The sequence below is a fragment of the Oryza sativa genome, chromosome 6 (assembly GCF_034140825.1).
Source record: "Oryza sativa Japonica Group chromosome 6, ASM3414082v1".
In the NCBI taxonomy this organism is placed as follows: Eukaryota; Viridiplantae; Streptophyta; class Magnoliopsida; order Poales; family Poaceae; genus Oryza; species Oryza sativa.
Window position 1 is genome coordinate 28873193 of NC_089040.1, and position 18564 is coordinate 28891756.

Sequence of the window (18564 nt, forward strand, 5' to 3'; positions counted from 1 at the left end):
AAAAAGAGTGGTGCGCCCATGAGCTATCATTTGGTGCCCTAGTTAGTTGATGAACTGGGTGGCGCAAAGTCCACATATCATAATTTGAATCGTCATGTATTTGTGTGCACGTACCGGATACAAACAATTAGTACTATTGTTTGCCTTCCAGCGTATATAAGCCATTGCGAAATTTTAAATTTTAAAACATAGTTTTAGAGTTTATGATGGATTTTTTTTTACTATTGGATTTTAAATCGCTAAACACACACACACACACACACACACACACACACACACACACACACATATTAAAAAACTTATCTCATAAGACGTTAGGGAAGTGGAAATGCAGCCCAAGAAAGGCCCAAGAAAGGTCCAACTCGCCTGGTAGGCCCTCCCGTCTCTCTTCCATCTCTCTTCTAGTCCAGAGTCCAGACGCTTTACGCAACTGCGGCGAGCCGGCGACGCGATGCGTGCGGCGGCGGCGGCCTCCAAGGCGGCGGGGAAGGAGAAGAGCAGGAGGAAGGGCGGCGGCGGAGGAGCAGGAGGAGGAGGAGGCGAGCAGCTGCTCACCGACCAGGTCCTCTCCCTCCGCGCCCGCCTCCACCTCGCCCTCGCGCTCGGCCTCGCCAAGTATAATTTCTTACTTTCCGATAATTACTTGCTCTTCAGTAGTCGCAGGCTAGCAGTAGGATCCCGTACGCGCCATTGATTTACTCTGGTCCTGTAATTTCTATAGTTTAGCTTGTTAAGAAAGGAGTTGCTTGTACTAACTAGGAGAAAGGGGAATTGAACACAAATAATCTGAAATTACTGTGTGAAAGTTCAGACGGATGGCGATTTTGCAAAGATGTACTCCATTTGATATCTTTGTGTGTATACTTGCCAGGTCTGATGGAGGTCCAAAGAAATGGCAGTCTACTGATGCTGGAATACAGTCTCATGTGCTCAAAGCAGCATCAGCCTTTCTTGGCTGTTTGACCAATGAGATGCTGCGGCTTCCTCCTATAAAGGTATACCTTGCTTTTGTCTGTATAGCCAACATGCTATAGCCAAACTTCGATCTTCCTTCATGTATCTGCCATGTGATATTCTTGCTGGCCGGTGTGGTAGTGGTCGAATTCTGAGGACTGTTCATTTATCTGTTAACCAGGAGTCAATTTCGGATATACTCATAGCACTGGAAGGTATTCTTCAGTCCAAGAATGTGTCGGTTCTGATCCAAGCAACTGATGTTAGCTTGAAGTTAGTTTCCAGTGTAGGAAATTTAGCTCGCCAATACCCGGTTTTAGAGATCGTTACATGCCTCGCGAGTCAGCTTTCTGCAAACCAGATAACTATAGCTGTCTCATCTGCAAGTACATTGAACTGCATACTGAACACCCTAGCAACAGCGAGAAGTTCGATTCATGCAGAAATTTGGGAAGCTTTGGAGAAAACCGATGCAGTTACAAGTGTCATTGGAGCTCTGCAGAATTACTCCCCTGATGTCCATCCATTAAACTATCTGATGGAAATGATGTCTCTGCTAAGAATTATACTGTGGATTTGGCCTTCTTCGAGATACCATGTATGGAGTAACTGCAACTTGATGGGGAAGCTAGCACAATACTGTGTTGCCTCTGAAATGGATGTTGCTGTTAGAGTCCTCAAGCTATATGCTGCTTTAGGTACACCTTTCTTGGTAATTACCTTCTTTGACCTTTGTATTAGAATCTGCATAGATCTTTTTGCTATTCCTTTAGTTTCATCTTATCTTCCAAATCTTACTGTAATCCAGCTTTATGTGGGAATGGTGCAATGGTCCTTCTGAATAATGAAGACTTGATGGCTAAGGTTGGTGCGCTTTTGGGGAAGTCAAATCCATCTATTGCTAGAATTGAAGCATTGAAATTCTATCAGATTCTTTTGGTAAGAGAATTAAAATGTGACGATTAGTTAATACATTTTTTTTAAAAAAATATGCTGTAAGATTTGAAACCAAATTGTTATCTGCAGCGATCTTCAAAAGGGTGCGATCTGTTAATGGCTGCACACTATCAACACATTATTGAAGGCACAATCAACGCAATGTCTAGAGATGATGAAAGATTGTTAACAATAGAGGGCTGCCGCACTGCACTGCTGGTCCTTCGTTATGCTGGGGATCATCATCGGCTCTTTTGGTCTCATGCTATTGATGATGTATTATATAAGATTCTTACTGGTGGCTGCACCTCTTCACATAAAGCCAATCAGATTTTGTGCCACGACAAGCTTTTTAATATGGTTTCCGAGAACTTTATGGATATACATTCTTATGTGTGGGATATACTTGGAAATCTAGCAGTACATTGCAAAAATGAGTATCTCTCTGTTAGGAAAGGGCAAGACTCTGCCTTGCAGGCACTAATACATTGTATTTGGTAGGTACTAGGTATTAATATTTTCCCATCTTGTTATTCTTGCTATAATTTTCTCGAGTGCTATTTTGAACTTACAGATGACTTTCTGTATGCCGATTTACATTTTCTGTCCTCTTTTGCAGCTCACTTGCAGCAGATGCTATGCAGAAAAGCAACACCATGAAATTATCCAAGGATGTGCATGAGCCAGCTTTGAGGGCTGTTCTGATGATGCTTCTCTCACCCAGTGGATACATTTTGTCTGAGGCAAGTTCTAAACTCTTACATGTTTTACCTTTAGGTGATGACTGTTTGAATATTCTGTTCACGTCGTTAGAATCAAATACTACAAGAAGCATTACTGCATCTTTTGACAATGTCAAAATTATGTCCAACCTCATGAGCCTAGCGGGCATGGTGATGTTACAACCTTCCAATAATTCCCTTAACATGAGAAGAGCTGTAGCTGTACTATCCACCATTATCAAGGAATGTGTACACAATAATATACATATCACGAGGCCAAAAGTTGTTTCTCATCTGCAATTTTGTTTTGAGGGAGGTTCATGTTGTAGTCTTGTTAAAGAGTGGGAAGGTGAGAATATTGCTTTAATCTATGGTCTCATGGTGTTGTTTAATCTGCTGAAGAGCATCAATTTTGTTTGTATCCACTGTAAAAGGAATTTGGATGTGGGGATTGTGTGCAATGATTGCAGAGATCATTATAGTGAAGGTCTGATTAGAGTTCTTCAAAATGCGTCATGTCAAAACTTGAGCCCAGGACCGAAGTTGTACATTTCACGTATACTGAGTTTGTTTGGCCTATGCGGTTTTCCAAGCAAGTTGGGAGGAAAGATGAGAAGGGCCTTAGATGATAATGAGCTAGCTGATCTGGAACTGTTGCTTTCAAATGGTGAATCTTTAAAAGCTCATACAGCCATCATTTCAGTAAGGTGTCCAAAGTTGTTGCCATCTGCAAAATCCCTTGGTAGTGATGGAAAAATTACTGATGAATGGGGCAGATCATTTTATCATGTTCGAATGTCTGATCGTGTTGATAGTTGTGGCTTGAAGAAAATTTTGGAATACACATACACAAATTCTGTCATGGTAGATGATGACAACATTAAGCCAGTAAGGACACTTGCGAAGTATTGTCACTTGAAATCATTACAAGAGATGCTTCAAAAAGAGCAGCCTAGGTGGAACTCTGATTGTCCTAGATATGATCTTACTGCAGCACTTGAACCAGTTAAATGTTCATTCTCGTAAGTTATTCCTATGATCGCTATTTTTATTGATTCCAACTTGTGAGCCAAAAGGCAGTCTGATCTGCCTTCAAAGCATTTTTGGTTATTCTTAGCCTAGTCTTAGTAATTTTTCATTCTCTAGCTACTTTTAAGAGTTTCTTTTTTTGTTTACTAGAGCATCAGAAGTCAGAGCAGATCACACAGCACCTTGCATATAAAACGGAAACCACCTTGCATTTTGTTCTGTCTAGTCTTGTTGACTTGTGTTGAAGCCCCACTGATCCATATTAATTCCAGGGACATAATTCTGGAGGCTCAGTCAAACGAAGAAATGAAGTGTTACCATGGCTCATGCCAACTCTCGACTTCGCATGTTCACTGCCATAAAATTGTACTGAGCATGAGCTGTGATTACCTTCGAGCATTATTTCAATCTGGGATGCATGAGAGGTGAGCCTTTTGTCAGTAACTTTCTACTTGCTGACAACCCATTACCCATGCTTGTTGGAACTGCAGCGAATTCTCAATTGTTATACTGTTTTAAAGAGCACCCTCGTGCATATTACTGGCACTTGTAATGCTATTTCACATATCCTCCAAATGATCGATAATAAACCATTCATGCAGCTTCTCAGAAGTTATCAATGTTCCACTGGGGTGGCAAGCGCTGAACAAACTGATCCACTGGTTCTACTCAGGCGAGCTACCCAAGATCGACCCCGATTGCCGATGGCGAAACCTGAACAGCGAGGAGCAGCTTTCTCAGCTGCGGCCTTACGCCGAGCTGTCATCCCTGTCTGAATTCTGGTTCCTGGAGGGAGTGAAGGAGGAGAGCCTGTCAGTGGTCACCTCCTGCCTGAGTTCCACCAGCACGGCCGCCTCCGTCGAGTTCGTCGTCTTCGCGGCGCAGCTGGGTCAGTGGGAGATGGTGGAGGCCGCCGTCGGCAGCGTCGCCCATCTGTACCCCAAGCTGCGGGACTCCGGTCAGCTGGAGCAGCTTGATGATGATGTGCTCAACATGCTGCGGACAGAGTATGTCAGGTATTCACTGCACCGGCGGTAGAAGTAGCTGAATTTAACACGGGTGATCATGCTGGATTTGCTTGTATCGTGCACTGTATCATGTGGTGGCGTACATCGAAATGTGGTGAGATCTGCACAGATACTACAACATGTAAAATTGCAATTGCAATGATTTGAGCTGTTTCTTGTGTTCATATTGTATTTTTGAAACGATTTTGTTCATCTTGTGTTCATAAATGTTTCACATTTTTTACCGCTCTGCTCGTCACAATGTGGTATCTCGAAGGATCTGGATCGTGGATCAAAACTGGTCTATCACGATTGCTTCCACGTGTCCCACCGAGAAAAAGCGACAAAACGAGGGCCCACAGTGATGTTGGGCCTAAAGAAGTGGCGATAAAAATGTTGTGGGCCTTAATGGGCTATAACGGCATAGCCTGACAATTTTAGACCGTAAGTAGGCTGGAACCGTATGATTATGGAATAAGTCCATTTTCTCTCCCTCAACTCTTGTGCTTGCGTGAATAACATCCCTCAACCGGAAAACCGGATATAACGCCTCCTTCATCTCTGAAAACCAGAGCAAATCACCTCCCTCAGTGGTTTTGCCGGCGGTTTTGTCCGACGTGGCATTGTTGACTTGGCTGACAAGCTGACTCAGCATGGTGGGACCCACATGTCAGTGTGTAGCGCGCGCTCTCTCTCCCTTATCTCTCTATCACCCGGTCTTTCTCTTCACCCCGGTGCGGCTCGTCGACGTGGGTCAGGCGCAAGGCGGCCTAGCGGTGCGTTGCGACGGAGAGAGGTAGCCGTGCGGCGGAGGTGATGCAGGAGAGCGCACGGCAGCGGGCGGCGCGGTGGTTGGCTACGGGCGGCCGTGCACAGTGGGCCAACCTCGCGCGGGCACGGCGGATGGCGGCGGCTGGCGAGGCCGGGCACGGTGCGGCGCGGCGCGTGGTGACCTCCCCCGCCGCATGTCACCGAGCCCCGCCGGTCAAACGCGTCGTGCCGCCGCCATCAGGCTGCGCCAGGTCGCCGCGCGCCGCGCCGCCCAGTGCCCGGCCTCGCCATCCGCCGCCATCCGCCATGCCCGCGCCAGGTCGCCGCGCGCCCCGCCGCCCGTAGCCGACCACCGCGCCATACGCGCCGCCCGCCGCCGTGCGCTCTCCCGCATCACCGCCGCCGCACAGCTACCTTCGACCGGCCGCCTTGCACCCGACCCACGTCGACGACCCGCACCGGGGTGAAGAGAAAGGCCGGGGAAGAGAGATAAGGGAGAGAGAGAGCGCTACACAATGACATGTGGGTCCCACCACGCTGACTCAGCTTGTCAGCCGGGTCAACAACGCCACGTCGGACGGAACCATCAGCAAAACAACCGAGGGAGGTGATTTGCTCTGGTTTTCAGAGATGAAGGAGGCGTTATACCCGGTTTTCCGGTTGAGGGATGTTATTCACACAAGCGCAAGAGATGAGGAAGGCAAAATTGACTTATTCCCATGATTATCCCCGTGGGGACAATGATGTACTGAGCCCATAATGGTCTGACAATCTTGGGCCATAAGTATAATTTTAGCCTTAGATAAAGTCCACTTTGACTCCCTTAAAAAGTAGGCCAAATCTAATTAGTGCCCCTTAACTAGAAAACCAATAGGACGACTCCACAAACTACTAAAACCAGTGCAATTTAACTCCTCCAGCGGTTTTGGAGGGCCTTTTTGCTGACGTGGCGTTGACATGGCGGTGTTGACCCTGTCTTCATCCCATGTGTCGCTTATGTGGCATTAGAATTTAAAAAATGTCTATGGGACCCATATGTCATTCACACACAAAATATATTGTGGGGCCCACATGTTATCCTTTCTCCTTCCTTTCTTCCTCCCTCTCTCTCCCATCTCTCTCTTTTCTCTCCCCTTCAGACGCACGCAAAGAACGGGAGTTGGCTCGGCGGCGGCGCAGGCGGGGGCCAGAGTGGTGACGGCGGTGTACAGGCGGGGGCAGAGGGCAGGTGGGATCTCAGCGGCACCGCCTCTCCACTTTCCCTTCTTCACCCCCGGCAACGGCGGACGGGGGTGGTGGCGGTGTGACGATGAGGACAATGGCGACCACGAGCAGCGGCGGCGGGGAGCGGCAACTGCGGGATGACAGCGACGATGACGTACTGGAGTGGCAGTGGCGCGACGACGGCGACGGCGACCACGAGTGGCCGCTGCGCGACCACGGCGACGACGACAGGATTTCTTCGATTTTATTTTTTTCCTTTTTTTTCCGTGCGGGTGGTATAATTTGACCGCACGAGACAATCGATTATCCCGTGCAGTTGGGTCGCCCGCACACAAAAATATTGGTTTTCGCAGACCCCTGGGTACAGACGGGCTCTACCTCCGCACGAAAAAATGAATTATGTACTAGTGTTAATATCCAAATAAGTCTAGTGCGACAATAATTTTATACAACGATCCATGAAAACATTACCAAAGCTAATATGTTGTATGCTGTAATAATGTAATATCTGTGAAATCAAAGTGTGCTTGATTATTATTTTTAATGAATAATTAGAATATGAGATTATTGGTTTTTATATTTGAAGATTATTGGCAAAGTGGTGGTTTTGGAGATAATTGGAATTTTCAAATGGTGAATAGGGACTATTGTCAGATTGGGTATGGTCACATCGGGCTATGGTTGTCGGTCACACCGGCCAGCCCGCGGTCTGATCGGTAGACACTGTGTCAGTTTCGGTTTCAGGTTGATTCTTTGAATATCCGTGGATAATTCATGTCTATGACTTCTAGATAGATACTATGCGTATGTAATATTGATTATTTGCTATGCGTCAAGTTGGTGAAAACTTGTACCTTGATATGGTTTCTTGGTTGATGCATATGTAGGTGATTCTTAATGCCTCGGAAGAGCATTGCCGGTAATGGATTGGGAGTCAACTTGGGAGAAGATGACGTCCGGTCGATTAGGATATCATGCGGGATGCTTAGGCTAAAAATCAATGCATGTGGTTGGTGAAGATTTCATATGGAATATGATGGATATATTGTTTGCGTGTGAGATATGAAGTCGAATTTGCAGGGAGTCCAAATTTGATACAATTGGAGTTTGTAAAGCTCGTTTCTTGTACGGGAAGGTTTCTAGGGGATTTAGATTGCGTACCTCGGGTATAAACAAAGAGGGAGGGTATGTCCTTCCGGGATCGTTTTTGAGAGAGTTGAGATTAGAGTAAAGTTAGGGTTTCGAGTTTAGTCGAAATTTTGATGAGGAGCGTTGTTGTTGCACTTCGTAAATACAAAGAAAAGTAATAAAGTTTCAATCTATTTTGATAAATTTTTTATTTGTGTTTGCTTGGGTGCGGCGGTCCAATCGATGGGACACCTCACACCTGCGGTCAGACCGAAGGCATCGCACCGTTCAAACTGGCAGGAGCACGGTGGCCAGACCGACGATGGGTTCAGGCGACAGCGACAATCACATGGCGGTTAGAACGGGTGATCTACACCGGTCAGACCGGTGGCGCAGGTACAATCAGACCGGCAGATCAATTCCGGTTAGACCAATCTACATCGGATTCAAGGGTAGCTTTCAATTTCGCTAAAAGTTTTGGTTTTTTTGGTACTACAACCATTCAACCCCTCTGATTAATTTAGTTCTTACTATTCGGTCCTTCGATATCATTCGTAACAGCAAGTCCGGCAGTACGAGATGGGCATCAACAATGCAGGTGAAATTGCAGCATTTGGAGAAAGTATCAGACGAAGCAAGATTTTAAACGAACTGCGTTAGCCTCGCAGGTCACAAGGCTAATGCACACGCGCGATCAGATCCGTGCATATTGAAACCAACGTTCCAGATTCATCGGTCCACCAACACCATCCATGGACGCCTCAACAAAATTTAACAAAACCTATACGGTCTGACCAGTGTAGCTCGCCCGGTCTAACCGCCATGCGATCATATCATCTGAATTTCGTTTCGAACTGGCACGATAAAAACGTTTTCATTCCGGCGATGATTAAAACTGCAAACGGTCTGAATCTAAAGGAAATTATTTCAACCGAACACAACGTCCAAATCGCTTGCCATCATTACCCAAAAGAAATAACCAAACACAGCAGCGAGACGTGATTAAGGTGGTGTTTACATCAGGGACTTAACTTTAGTCCCTGTCTTTAGACACTAATTTAGAGTATTAAATATAAACTACTTACAAAACTAATTACATAAATAAAAGCTAATTCACGAGACAAATTTTTTAAGCCTAATTAATCTATAATTAGAGAATGTTTACTGTAGCATCACATAGGCTAATCATGGATTAATTAGGCTCATTAGATTCGTCTCGCAAATTAGTCCAAGATTATGGATGGATTTTATTAATAGTCTACGTTTAATATTTATAATTAATTTTCAAACATCCGATATGATAGGGACTTAAAAGTTTCAGTCCCATCTAAACAGGGCCTAATTTGGCTCAGCACAGCAGCACAGTACAGAGAGCGCAGTACAGCCTGTCGTCCTCTCCACTGCTCCTCACTACAGTCCAAACTAGCGTTCAATAAACAAGAGATTAATTAAATTATTACTAGCTGCACCCATCAAAGCATAATCGCATGCAGCATCAGACCAAAACCAGGATTAGGACCATCCCTAATCAAATCCCATTTTTGTTTATCTTCTTTTGTTTTTTAGCCCAAGAGGGGGTACAGTAATTTATAGCAGGTCGTCAGGAGGGCTGCCTCCCTGGTGTGGTGCAGGAAGTCACGACGCATTGGCAGCCGTCAGATGGCCGTCACTTCCAGGCTTGGAGTCGCATCAGACGGCGCAGGTGATAAGGCGAGGCGCAGGTGTGCTGAATTTCTGATGGAGATGATCATTTGCTTTTTTTCTGGCGGCTTTCGTTGCTGAACTCACGCAGCCATGCTCACTCATCAAAGTTTTGCTTTGACGCCTCATCAGCCTTCTGCGTGCCATGATTCCATCCGACTCTTTAAACGTTGTCAGCCATCACTACATGCCAAGATGTGCATACATTTCAGTAATTATTCGATGAGCACCTTTCCTTGTCCTCCCTTTTCCAATGCCCAATTATACACACAATCGAACACTGGTAATCGAGAGAGAGAGTTCACAATCAGTCCATTCTTTCGCTTAGCATAACATACAACTTATAAATAATAAATTTATCAGTAAAATTTTATATCCATGTCCTTAGCACGATTCAAAAAAAATACGTTAAAATAATATATATATATATATATATATATATATATATATATATATATATATATATATAAACAAAACTATAGAATCAACTTTAAAAATAAATTTTAAAATTTACATTTTAGTTTATAAGTAGTATAAGCATAAGTGAATCGGCGAGGCTGAATGTTTTTTCTTTCTACTCATGCAAACCTTGCATGTCAGGTTCTCTGCAGCACTGTACTGCTCACTCCCACCCCACGAATCCTTGGGCTCACATGTCAGCGAGTGGATCTCAATTGTGCGTTATCCCATTCTTGCTTCATGCAGCATCGATTATTGCATGTTTTTTTTCTGGTACATCCATTGCACAAAAGGTGATAGCTGTAGCATCATGGCACCACTGATCTCTCTGGAACACTGGCACCCACACACACATACACACACACTGCCAGTGTAGGCCCCGGCCCATACTCATCATCATCAAGCTGTGTCTGTGTCTCTCTGCCCTACCTACGCGCGCCTGCTGCGTCGCTGCAGGGCGCAGAGGCGAGGGGAGAGACGTAAACGTAACCAAGCAAAGCAACGCGCCCATGCGGCCGCCCGAGACGATGCAACGCGAGCAGCCGCAGAGCAGAGCAAGAGCCAACGGTAGGAAATGGCCACCACCACGACGATGGAGATCCGGAATTCGCGAGGAGCAGGGGGTGCCAAGTGCAAAGGCGTGGCAGGAGAAGAGGAAGAGGACACAGCAACAGCGTTGCGCACTGCCTGCTGCCATTGCTGCCTCGCGTTTACAGCTATAGAAAAAGGTCGCGGCGCAGAGCGCAGAGTAGCAGCAGATCACACACACCCACAGCAGCAGCAGCAGCGGAGCGGAGCGGAGGAGCGTCGCGTTGCAGAAATCGCAGCGGCAACTGGCAAGTGGGTGGGGTGGTGGGGAGGGGGGGGCCCGTCGTCGTCAGCGGCGTCCCACATGTTGTACGTGGCCCGCGATAACGTGCGCGGCCGCGGGTGTCGCACGCGAGCAAAAACGGAGCGTCTTTTGGGGGCGTTCGTTCGCGGTGATGAGCGGTTCGGCTTTTTTTTTTTCTCTCTTCGTCTGCGCGAATATTTAGAGAGGAGCACATGCGGCACAGTGGCCGGATCCAGAGCAGATCAAGCCGGTGGTGGATGGATGGATGGATGGATGGACAGACCAGACCGGCTGGCTGGCTCGACCTCCTGTTTTTAAATTGAACTCTGCCCCGTCCGGCATCTACTACTGGCTACCGTTGCTGACTCCGATGCAGATAAGCTCAAACAATGAGGCTGTGATGCTTTGTGTGAGTGTGAGTGTTAACTGAACATCAAGTGAGATCAATTTTTGCTCTGCCCTAAAAATGCCACACCCATCATTTGCATGCATTGCAGTTTTTACAGCATTTCAACTTTCCACCAACACCATTTCGACAGTGTTTACTCCTGGTATAGATGAGAGACAATTAAAAGAAGAAAGAAGATCAACTTTGATGGTGCGAGACAGAAACAAAATTCGGAATATACAGTTCTAAGAGAAAGAAAGAAAGAAGAAAAAAAGAACAGTCAATTGATTAGACCTTCCATGAGGCGTCTCCAAAGAACAAACAAAATCAGTTAAAACCAAACTATCATCTCATCATGGCCTCCCCCTTTCCCTTTCCGTGCACTCATCATACCGGCAGCAGCAAACAAGACAAATCCCAACAGCAACTAACCGGTCAAACAAGAGTCAAATTACCCACAAGATCTCCCCAGCTCGCCGCTCCACCCTTGCGGCGCCGCCGTCGTCTTCCGCCCCAGCGACGACCTCGTCCTCGCCGCCATGGCGTCCTTCGCCGCCGCGTCCTTCTTGTCCTTGAAGAACCCGAACACCGGCCGCGAGCACACCGGCACGTTCAGCACCACCGGCGCCACGCGGACGCCGGAGGAGTATGACCGGTCGACGGCGCGGGAGCGTGGCTTCGCCGCGGCGTGGAGGGTGCACGGTGAGCTGGAGCTGCGCTCCAGGCCCTGGAACACGATCTTGCCGGAGGAGTTCATGCGCGGGGAGTCGACGGAGAGGCAGCGCGGCGGCGGCGGCGGGGAGGGGCGGCGGCGCGCGGGGCTTCGGCCGGCGCGGGATGAGGAGGATGAGGAGGTGGAGTGGCGGTGGGAGGAACGGACGAGGCGGATGCGGGGCGGGTTGGGGTCAGCGGCGGAGTCGAGGGAGAGGCGCGGGATGTCGTCGTGGTCGTGGCCGGAGGAAGACGACGACGACGAGAGGGAGAAGCGGGAGGAGGCGAGGGAGAGAGACGCCTCCGAGTCGGAGCTGTCGCGGAGGAGCGGCGCAGAGGCGAGCTCCGACGCGGAGGCCCCGGACGAGCGGCCGTTGTTCCGTTGGAGCAGCAGCTTCAGCGACCTCGCCGCCGTCGAGTTCATCGCTCTCCCGGGGGTTCTCGCGGGCGCAGACGACGGCGATGGCTTCGGGCTCTGCGCTGCCGCTCTCTTCAGCCCGAGCAACTCCCGCCACCGGCTCGAGCAGCTGGGCGCCTTAGGAGAGAAAACGTACGGGTCGGCGGCGTCAACCGCGGCGGTAGCCGCCCGTAGTGGCTTCATCGGCTCCGAAGGCGCCGGCATTGCCTCAGGCTGCGGCGGCCGTGGCGCCGCCGCATCCATCTCCGGCACAGCCGCCGCCTTCCGAAGCGGGAGCAGCTTCCCGTCGGCAAAGAGCTCGTCCGCCGGGAGCATGGTGGCGGAGCCCCCGAGGCTGAACTCGAAGTCGATGAAGTCCTTGGATATCGCCGGCTCCGGCGTCGTCGTCGTCGCCACCGCCGCCGCGGCGGCCAGGGGCGAAGAACACACGACCACCGCGGCAGCCTCCTCAGCCCCGGCGGCGTCGCGGCTGAACGAGACACGCGGACCATGCCATCCACCGAACGGCATGACAGCCGCGGGCGCAGCTGCAGGCAAGTTACTCGCGACGGCGGAGGCCATGGCAGGCGGCGGCTAAGCGCATCAACGGTAAGCAGCGCGACAAGAAGAAGTATATCTCGTGGTACCCGATCTCACTAGACTGCCGGTACGGTACTAATCACACACACTGGTTTTTATGGGTGTCACTAGATAGGGCTAAGGTGTGAGGCGGGGTAAAGGCGCGTATATATAAGCTGGGTAAAGGTAGTAAAATCTCGAAATGTTTTTCGATCTGGCGGCGACCGACCGAGGAGGTGAGGGTCTCCCGGTTCGCGGAAGCGCGCGGCAACGCAAAAACAAGTCCGGCCTTTGGGCGTTGCCGTTCCAGGTGAGCGCAGAGGCAAAGTGTGTTCGTCGGTTTCCGTGGATTTATTTTTGCAACGGCGCCACCGGCCGGATCGGTACAGCTACGGACAGGCGAGATACAGAGGGGAAACCGTGGGGGATGTGCAATGGTTTTTTGAGATGTGTTTCTTCCTTCCCAGTTGCTACTCGGATCACCGTGGAATCTGTTTGTGGCTAGTAGGAGGATATGTGTTAGAAATTAGAATCTCCTGGTTCTGGTCTAATCAATTGTTACGTTTTCTACATCGAAAAATATGGGATAGTTGGCTAGTGGCTATATCGGTTCGATGTTGTACGTTCCTAGTTTACTTTTTACGATACGATGGGTGTAACGCGCAAAAATGTATTTTATATGAAATCAATAGATCAACAATGTAGAGTGTTGAAAGCAAACAATAACCTCTTATTATCTCGATGATGGTTTTTTTTTCTGTTAGCTAGGCTACTACTTAATCAATCGTATTTATGTCTGTACATATGTCGGCATTTCGTATGAGCATTTGCAGTTTTTTTTCTATGTAAATAAACAATTTTGGTATACTATAGATCCATCCTTGTACGTAGTCCGTGATCTTAATTACAAGAGTAGGAGAAAACGGATCAGACAAGCATTCTTTGTTTAAACGTGTAGACATCTCCTTATGTTACTCCTCTTGTACATGTGGGTTGTTTCTTTGGGGTGAACTTAGGAATCTTCCTAGCAAATGCCCTTGCTGTAAATTTACAGTACAGGATCAGGTGGGTACACCTCTACACATTTCAGAAGCTTTGGCGGGGAGCTTAGCTCTGCATTGGTGTTACTCGCAACTTTTGGAGGCAACCGCTGCATTAACAAACAGCACCAAAACCACATTTGAACGCTGCAGCATGTAATGTTGCAGTTTACTCGCACGGGGACAAACGATATCTATTTATTTGTACGCAGTAGAGTGTTAGGAGGAGGTGACAGAGCGAGCAAAACAACAAAAAGGACGTGTGTGTATATAGCTCCAAGTTGGGATTTTATGAGTAGTACAGAAACCATGGATCTTACTGGGTAGTAACCCCAGCTTTTGTCGTCCCAAAAAGATGAGATGTCGATCCCTCGATCTCGCTCTCTCCTCTTTACGTGCAAAAATTAAAAAGGACATGGCCATTTTTGTGGCTTCATTTTCTCGACATTTAAATGGAAACATTGATACAGATTTCATGTTGCTGTTGATTCAGGATTAGATTATCCTTTCCGTTTTTTTACACCTGCCGGTGCATTTTCCGATGGGTGTAGCTCCGAGCTTCGTTAACTAACGGCTCGCCCACACTCTCCTCCCAAAAACGATGTATAGATCACTCTGCACTGTACATGCTCTCCAACACGTTGACCACCCTTCTCCCGAGGCCGCTCGCCTCGCCGGTGCACCACCGGTGAGCGCTCCGTCCGAGCCGGTCGGCTCATGACCATCCTGACCAATCTTTTACATACCGCAAAGGCCGTCATCGTTGCCGGGGACCAAGACGATGAACAGTGGGAGATCGCCGGCCGGCTGGGACCATGGCGGCGGTGGCGATGTACTCTCTCTGTTTCATAAAAAACAAACCTAGGATCAGATATGACATATTCTAATATAATAAATCTGAATATATATATATATATATGTAGATTCGTAATATATTCGGCACTAGTAGGTTGGTTTTTTATGGGACACTCGGGCGGCCAGCCCAATCATGTGAGGAAATCGTACCGAAAAGACCAGGCTGCCCCTGGTACGTGTGTGTAGATAGGCGGAATCTAGCGAGGGGGCCAATGCTTTGCAAATGCAATGCCATTGCTGCCGGCACGGGCGAGCATATGTCTCTGACGCGACGACACGTCCGTCCCTCCCTTCCCCTGTCCCGACCTGTCGCCTTGTATACGCTCGTACTAGGTACAGTAGTACGTACGGTTGCGATACCTCCGTAGCTACGGTGAACACGCGAAGTAATACTCCGTATCCCCGTAGACATAACCGTATTCTCTAGTAGTACTACTACTACAGAAGAAACTGGGCCCTAAAATCTACTACTGCCATAGCACTCACAAAACGTAGGGGGCCAATGTAATGCAGTAGTTAATCATACTGTAGCAGTTTGTTTGAGTAAGGTGCATGAGCAGTCCTTAATTTTATACGGGCATGTTATTTAGATACCTAATATGACATCCCGGCTCAAGGCTTAATAGAATTAATAGAATACTCATATCAACAAGTTGCAACTAATTTTTCGGAAGCCGGTCTCGAAAGAACTCTTAGGTTAAGTGTGCTTGGCCTGAAGCAATTTTGGGATGGGTGACCGACTGGGAAATTCTTCCTGTGTGTGCACGCTGCAGCAATTTCGGGATGAGTAACCGCCTCCAAAAATATAAATCGGGGTAAAGTTCACTGTCTAGGAAGAGCATTTTTCCCAACGTAGGGGCTTTTTATCACAGGCCCGCGGACTACTTAAGCGACGCCTGCGAAAATCTATTTTCGCTCGCATGCGCACCTTATATGGTCCGCCTGTAAAAATCCTACCTACCCATCCTTATCCTCTCCTCTCCACCACTCATTCCCTCATATCTCTCTCTCTCTCTACCCTTCTTACCTTATCCTTCCATCCCCTTCCTTCCTTCCATGGGACGCGGGCTGGCGGAGGGCGTTGGCGGCGGCGCGGACGGAGGGGGCTGGCGGCGGCGTGGGCAGAGGGCGCGGGCGGAGGGGGTGACGGCGACGGCAGCGACGTGGGCGGATCCCCTCCGGCGGCGGCCCTTAATTTCCCGGTGCGGCAGCGGCGGCTCCCATCCACTCCCAGATCCGGCCAGAGGGAGGCCGGGGGAGGGCGGCGGCGGCGGCGGGCGGAGGGTGCAAGCGGCAGCGCGAGCGGAGGGGGCGGCGGCGACGACGACGACGTGGGCGGATCCCCTCCGGCGGCAGCCCTCTCCCGGTGCTGCGGCGGCGGCGAGGCGATTTTTTTTGTTTTTTATTAGATTTTCGCAGGCGGGTCATTGCCCCGACTGTGAAAATGGATGATTTTCACAGTAGTTGGTATGCAGGCGGTCCTCCCCTCCGCCTGCAAAAATTGCTTTTGGCCGCTTGCGAAAATGCTTTTTCTAGTAGTGGGTGTCATTTAGATCTAAACGAGCTCTAACCCGCTCCATGCGCTGATGTGGCATGTCAAGATAGCACCTACGTGTTAGTCAGACCCACGTATCAGTCACATAGAAAAAAATAAAATTTAAAAAACATATTTTCTCCTCTCTACCTTAGAATTTTTATCTTTTTTTACCTAAGAGGAGAAAATTTGGTTTTTAATTTTTTTTATATATGCTTGACATGTGGATTTCACTGACATGTAGGTGCTATCGTGGCAATGCCACGTCAGCATATGGAGCGGGTTTAAACCCATTAGGACCTATATGACACACATGACAAGTTTAGGGATCTAAAATGTATTTTGGGAATTTAAGGACCTAGATGACATAACTACACAAGTTTAGAGGCTGCCCACGTACTTCACTCTAATTGTTTTGATAAAAACATGATGTTTAAAAAACAACTTTGACTACTTCCTTGTGTAATAATAATATGTATAGAAATACCAATAAATATATAATTTTATTGAAGTAATTTTAAAACTATATGCAAATGATCACCTTATTTTAAGAAAAGAAATAATTTAGAAATTATTCACAGTTAAAGATATTAAAGCTCTATATCAAATTTATGTAAAACGATAAGTATTATCGACATGAAGAGAGTAGTATATGGAGTACCTTCCTTCTCTTACATGACCGACCAAACGAGTCGAGAATATTTTTCGCCGTGTTTAGTTCTAAAGTTTTTTTTTTAAAACTTCCAACTTTTCGATCACATCAAAATTTTCCTACACACAAACTTTTAACTATTCCGTCACATCGTTCCACCTTTTGAACTAAACACAGCCTTTATTAAACAATCGTGAACTTTTTACCAAAGCAGTTGCAAACTTGCAACTCGTAGGTAACTTGCAATATTTATATATTTTTTTATGAATCCTAGTTGAGCAAATAGCCGTTGGCAGTGGATGAGCGGGCGAGTGTCGTGTATATGTAGCAGGGATGTGCAAGGGGCCAAAAAGGCTGCTACTCTTTTTACCCGTAAATCAACTGAGCTGGCATCACCATGCAGGTTGCAGAGGATAACGCTTCGGTCCGGTCGCGTCCACCACCAAATGGGCGAGGCGATGATGGGTGACCACGCTCTCTCTCGCCGGTGGGTAGGGCGCAGCGGCAGAGGATACCTGATGTGGCCGCAGACGGGCCCCGGCCGGCCGGTCCACGGGTCAAAAAAGCGCCAAGTACTTCTCCGCAGCCGCAGCCGCAGAGGCCGGCACGGGCACGGGAACCCACATTTGACCACCACGACATGTGTAGTACGTCTCCCCTGCACGCCCAACCACACGCAGAGGCAGAGGCCTCGCTTCGCCCCGCGGGTCGCTCGGTTGCGCGCGCGCGGCGGGTTGCGTACGTACGTACGTCTGCCGATGTGTGATGCGTGCGAGTGGAGTATGGCTTTTGGTTTTCGTTGGCGCCGCGGTGCCGTGTTGGGTATGGGCGGACCATGCCGTCGTACTGCGGCAATGCATGCATGCGTTGCTCCTCTCGAAAGGGAAAAACGGAAAAATGGGAAAGGAGGATTATAGAAGTACGGGCACATATGCTGTGTTGGAGTCTACCGTGCGTGTGTGTGTGTGTGCGTCGTCCGTGCTGCTATTTGGATGTGGATGCGTGCATTGCCCATGCATGAGCCCATCCCTGTTCTCTTGGTTCGTGGATGGATGCATATATGGTCGCGAAAAGAAATCAACCTTTTCGATCAAATAGCTTATACAGTTGAACTAAACTCTCTATGTGTATGTTGTTCTTTCCACAAGGATTACATGTGTACTATATGTTAAAGGAAATTTAATGTTTTAACCACTCACAAGCGAAAGATTCTTTACGAATTGAATGTCTTGATAAATGTAAGTTTTGATGAAATGGCACCATACAATAGTTATTATTCCTTTTATTTTCCCCAGTACCGTTAGCCTTCCGTCAAATGCGTTATGTTAACCCCGTGTGTTCATTTTAGTGGTAAAATACACTTTTCGCATGGTTTGTACCGACTGTTTTATTAGAATTCCATATTTTTTTGGAAATCGAACAGGAACGGTATAGAGTTTTTGCCGACCATTTTGGTGGTATACCATTTTCATGCGGAATTTCCAAAATAATACAATATAATAACAATAACTCGTCAAAAATATCGTATAATACCGACAAAACTCGTCAAAATATAAAAGAGTTAACCATAAACCTTATGTGTTGCCATTGTTAATGCTATAATCTCGTTACGAAGCATTCAAATTAGTTATTTACATGGTACTTT

At 47.8% G+C, this 18564-nt stretch overlaps 2 protein-coding genes across 3 annotated transcripts; one reads left to right on the plus strand and one right to left on the minus strand.

Annotated features, from left to right (window-relative positions):
* The first annotated feature begins 381 nt into the window (after positions 1 to 381).
* Positions 382 to 4833, plus strand: LOC4341819 (BTB/POZ domain-containing protein At1g04390). 2 transcript variants are annotated; one of them, XR_010742089.1, is made up of 8 exons: positions 382 to 615; positions 872 to 995; positions 1136 to 1652; positions 1763 to 1893; positions 1981 to 2387; positions 2510 to 3653; positions 3792 to 4066; positions 4244 to 4833. XR_010742089.1 is itself a non-coding variant. In XM_015788764.3 (8 exons), the coding sequence occupies exons 1-8, from the start codon at positions 452 to 454 to the stop codon at positions 4677 to 4679; spliced, it is 3057 nt and encodes a 1018-aa protein (XP_015644250.1). In that variant the 5' UTR covers positions 382 to 451; the 3' UTR covers positions 4680 to 4833. The 2 variants fall into 2 exon arrangements, 1 of the variants encoding a protein (XP_015644250.1); XM_015788764.3 differs by having other exon boundaries at positions 2510 to 3634; positions 3914 to 4066.
* A 6498-nt stretch (positions 4834 to 11331) lies between these two features.
* LOC4341820 (endochitinase A) lies at positions 11332 to 13556 on the minus strand. The gene has a single exon (XM_015786496.3). The coding sequence runs from the start codon at positions 12839 to 12841 to the stop codon at positions 11603 to 11605; it is 1239 nt and encodes a 412-aa protein (XP_015641982.1). The 5' UTR covers positions 12842 to 13556; the 3' UTR covers positions 11332 to 11602.
* Positions 13557 to 18564: the final 5008 nt, after the last annotated feature.

Coding starts and splice junctions, on each gene's coding strand:
- LOC4341819 (XM_015788764.3), top strand. CDS start 452: ATGCGTGCGGCGGCGGCGGCCTCCAAGGCGGCGGGGAAGGAGAAGAGC. Junction 1,653..1,762: donor CAAGCTATATGCTGCTTTAG/GTACACCTTTCT, acceptor ACTGTAATCCAG/CTTTATGTGGGAATGGTGCA. Junction 4,067..4,243: donor CAATCTGGGATGCATGAGAG/GTGAGCCTTTTG, acceptor CCATTCATGCAG/CTTCTCAGAAGTTATCAATG.
- LOC4341820 (XM_015786496.3), bottom strand. CDS start 12,841: ATGGCCTCCGCCGTCGCGAGTAACTTGCCTGCAGCTGCGCCCGCGGCT.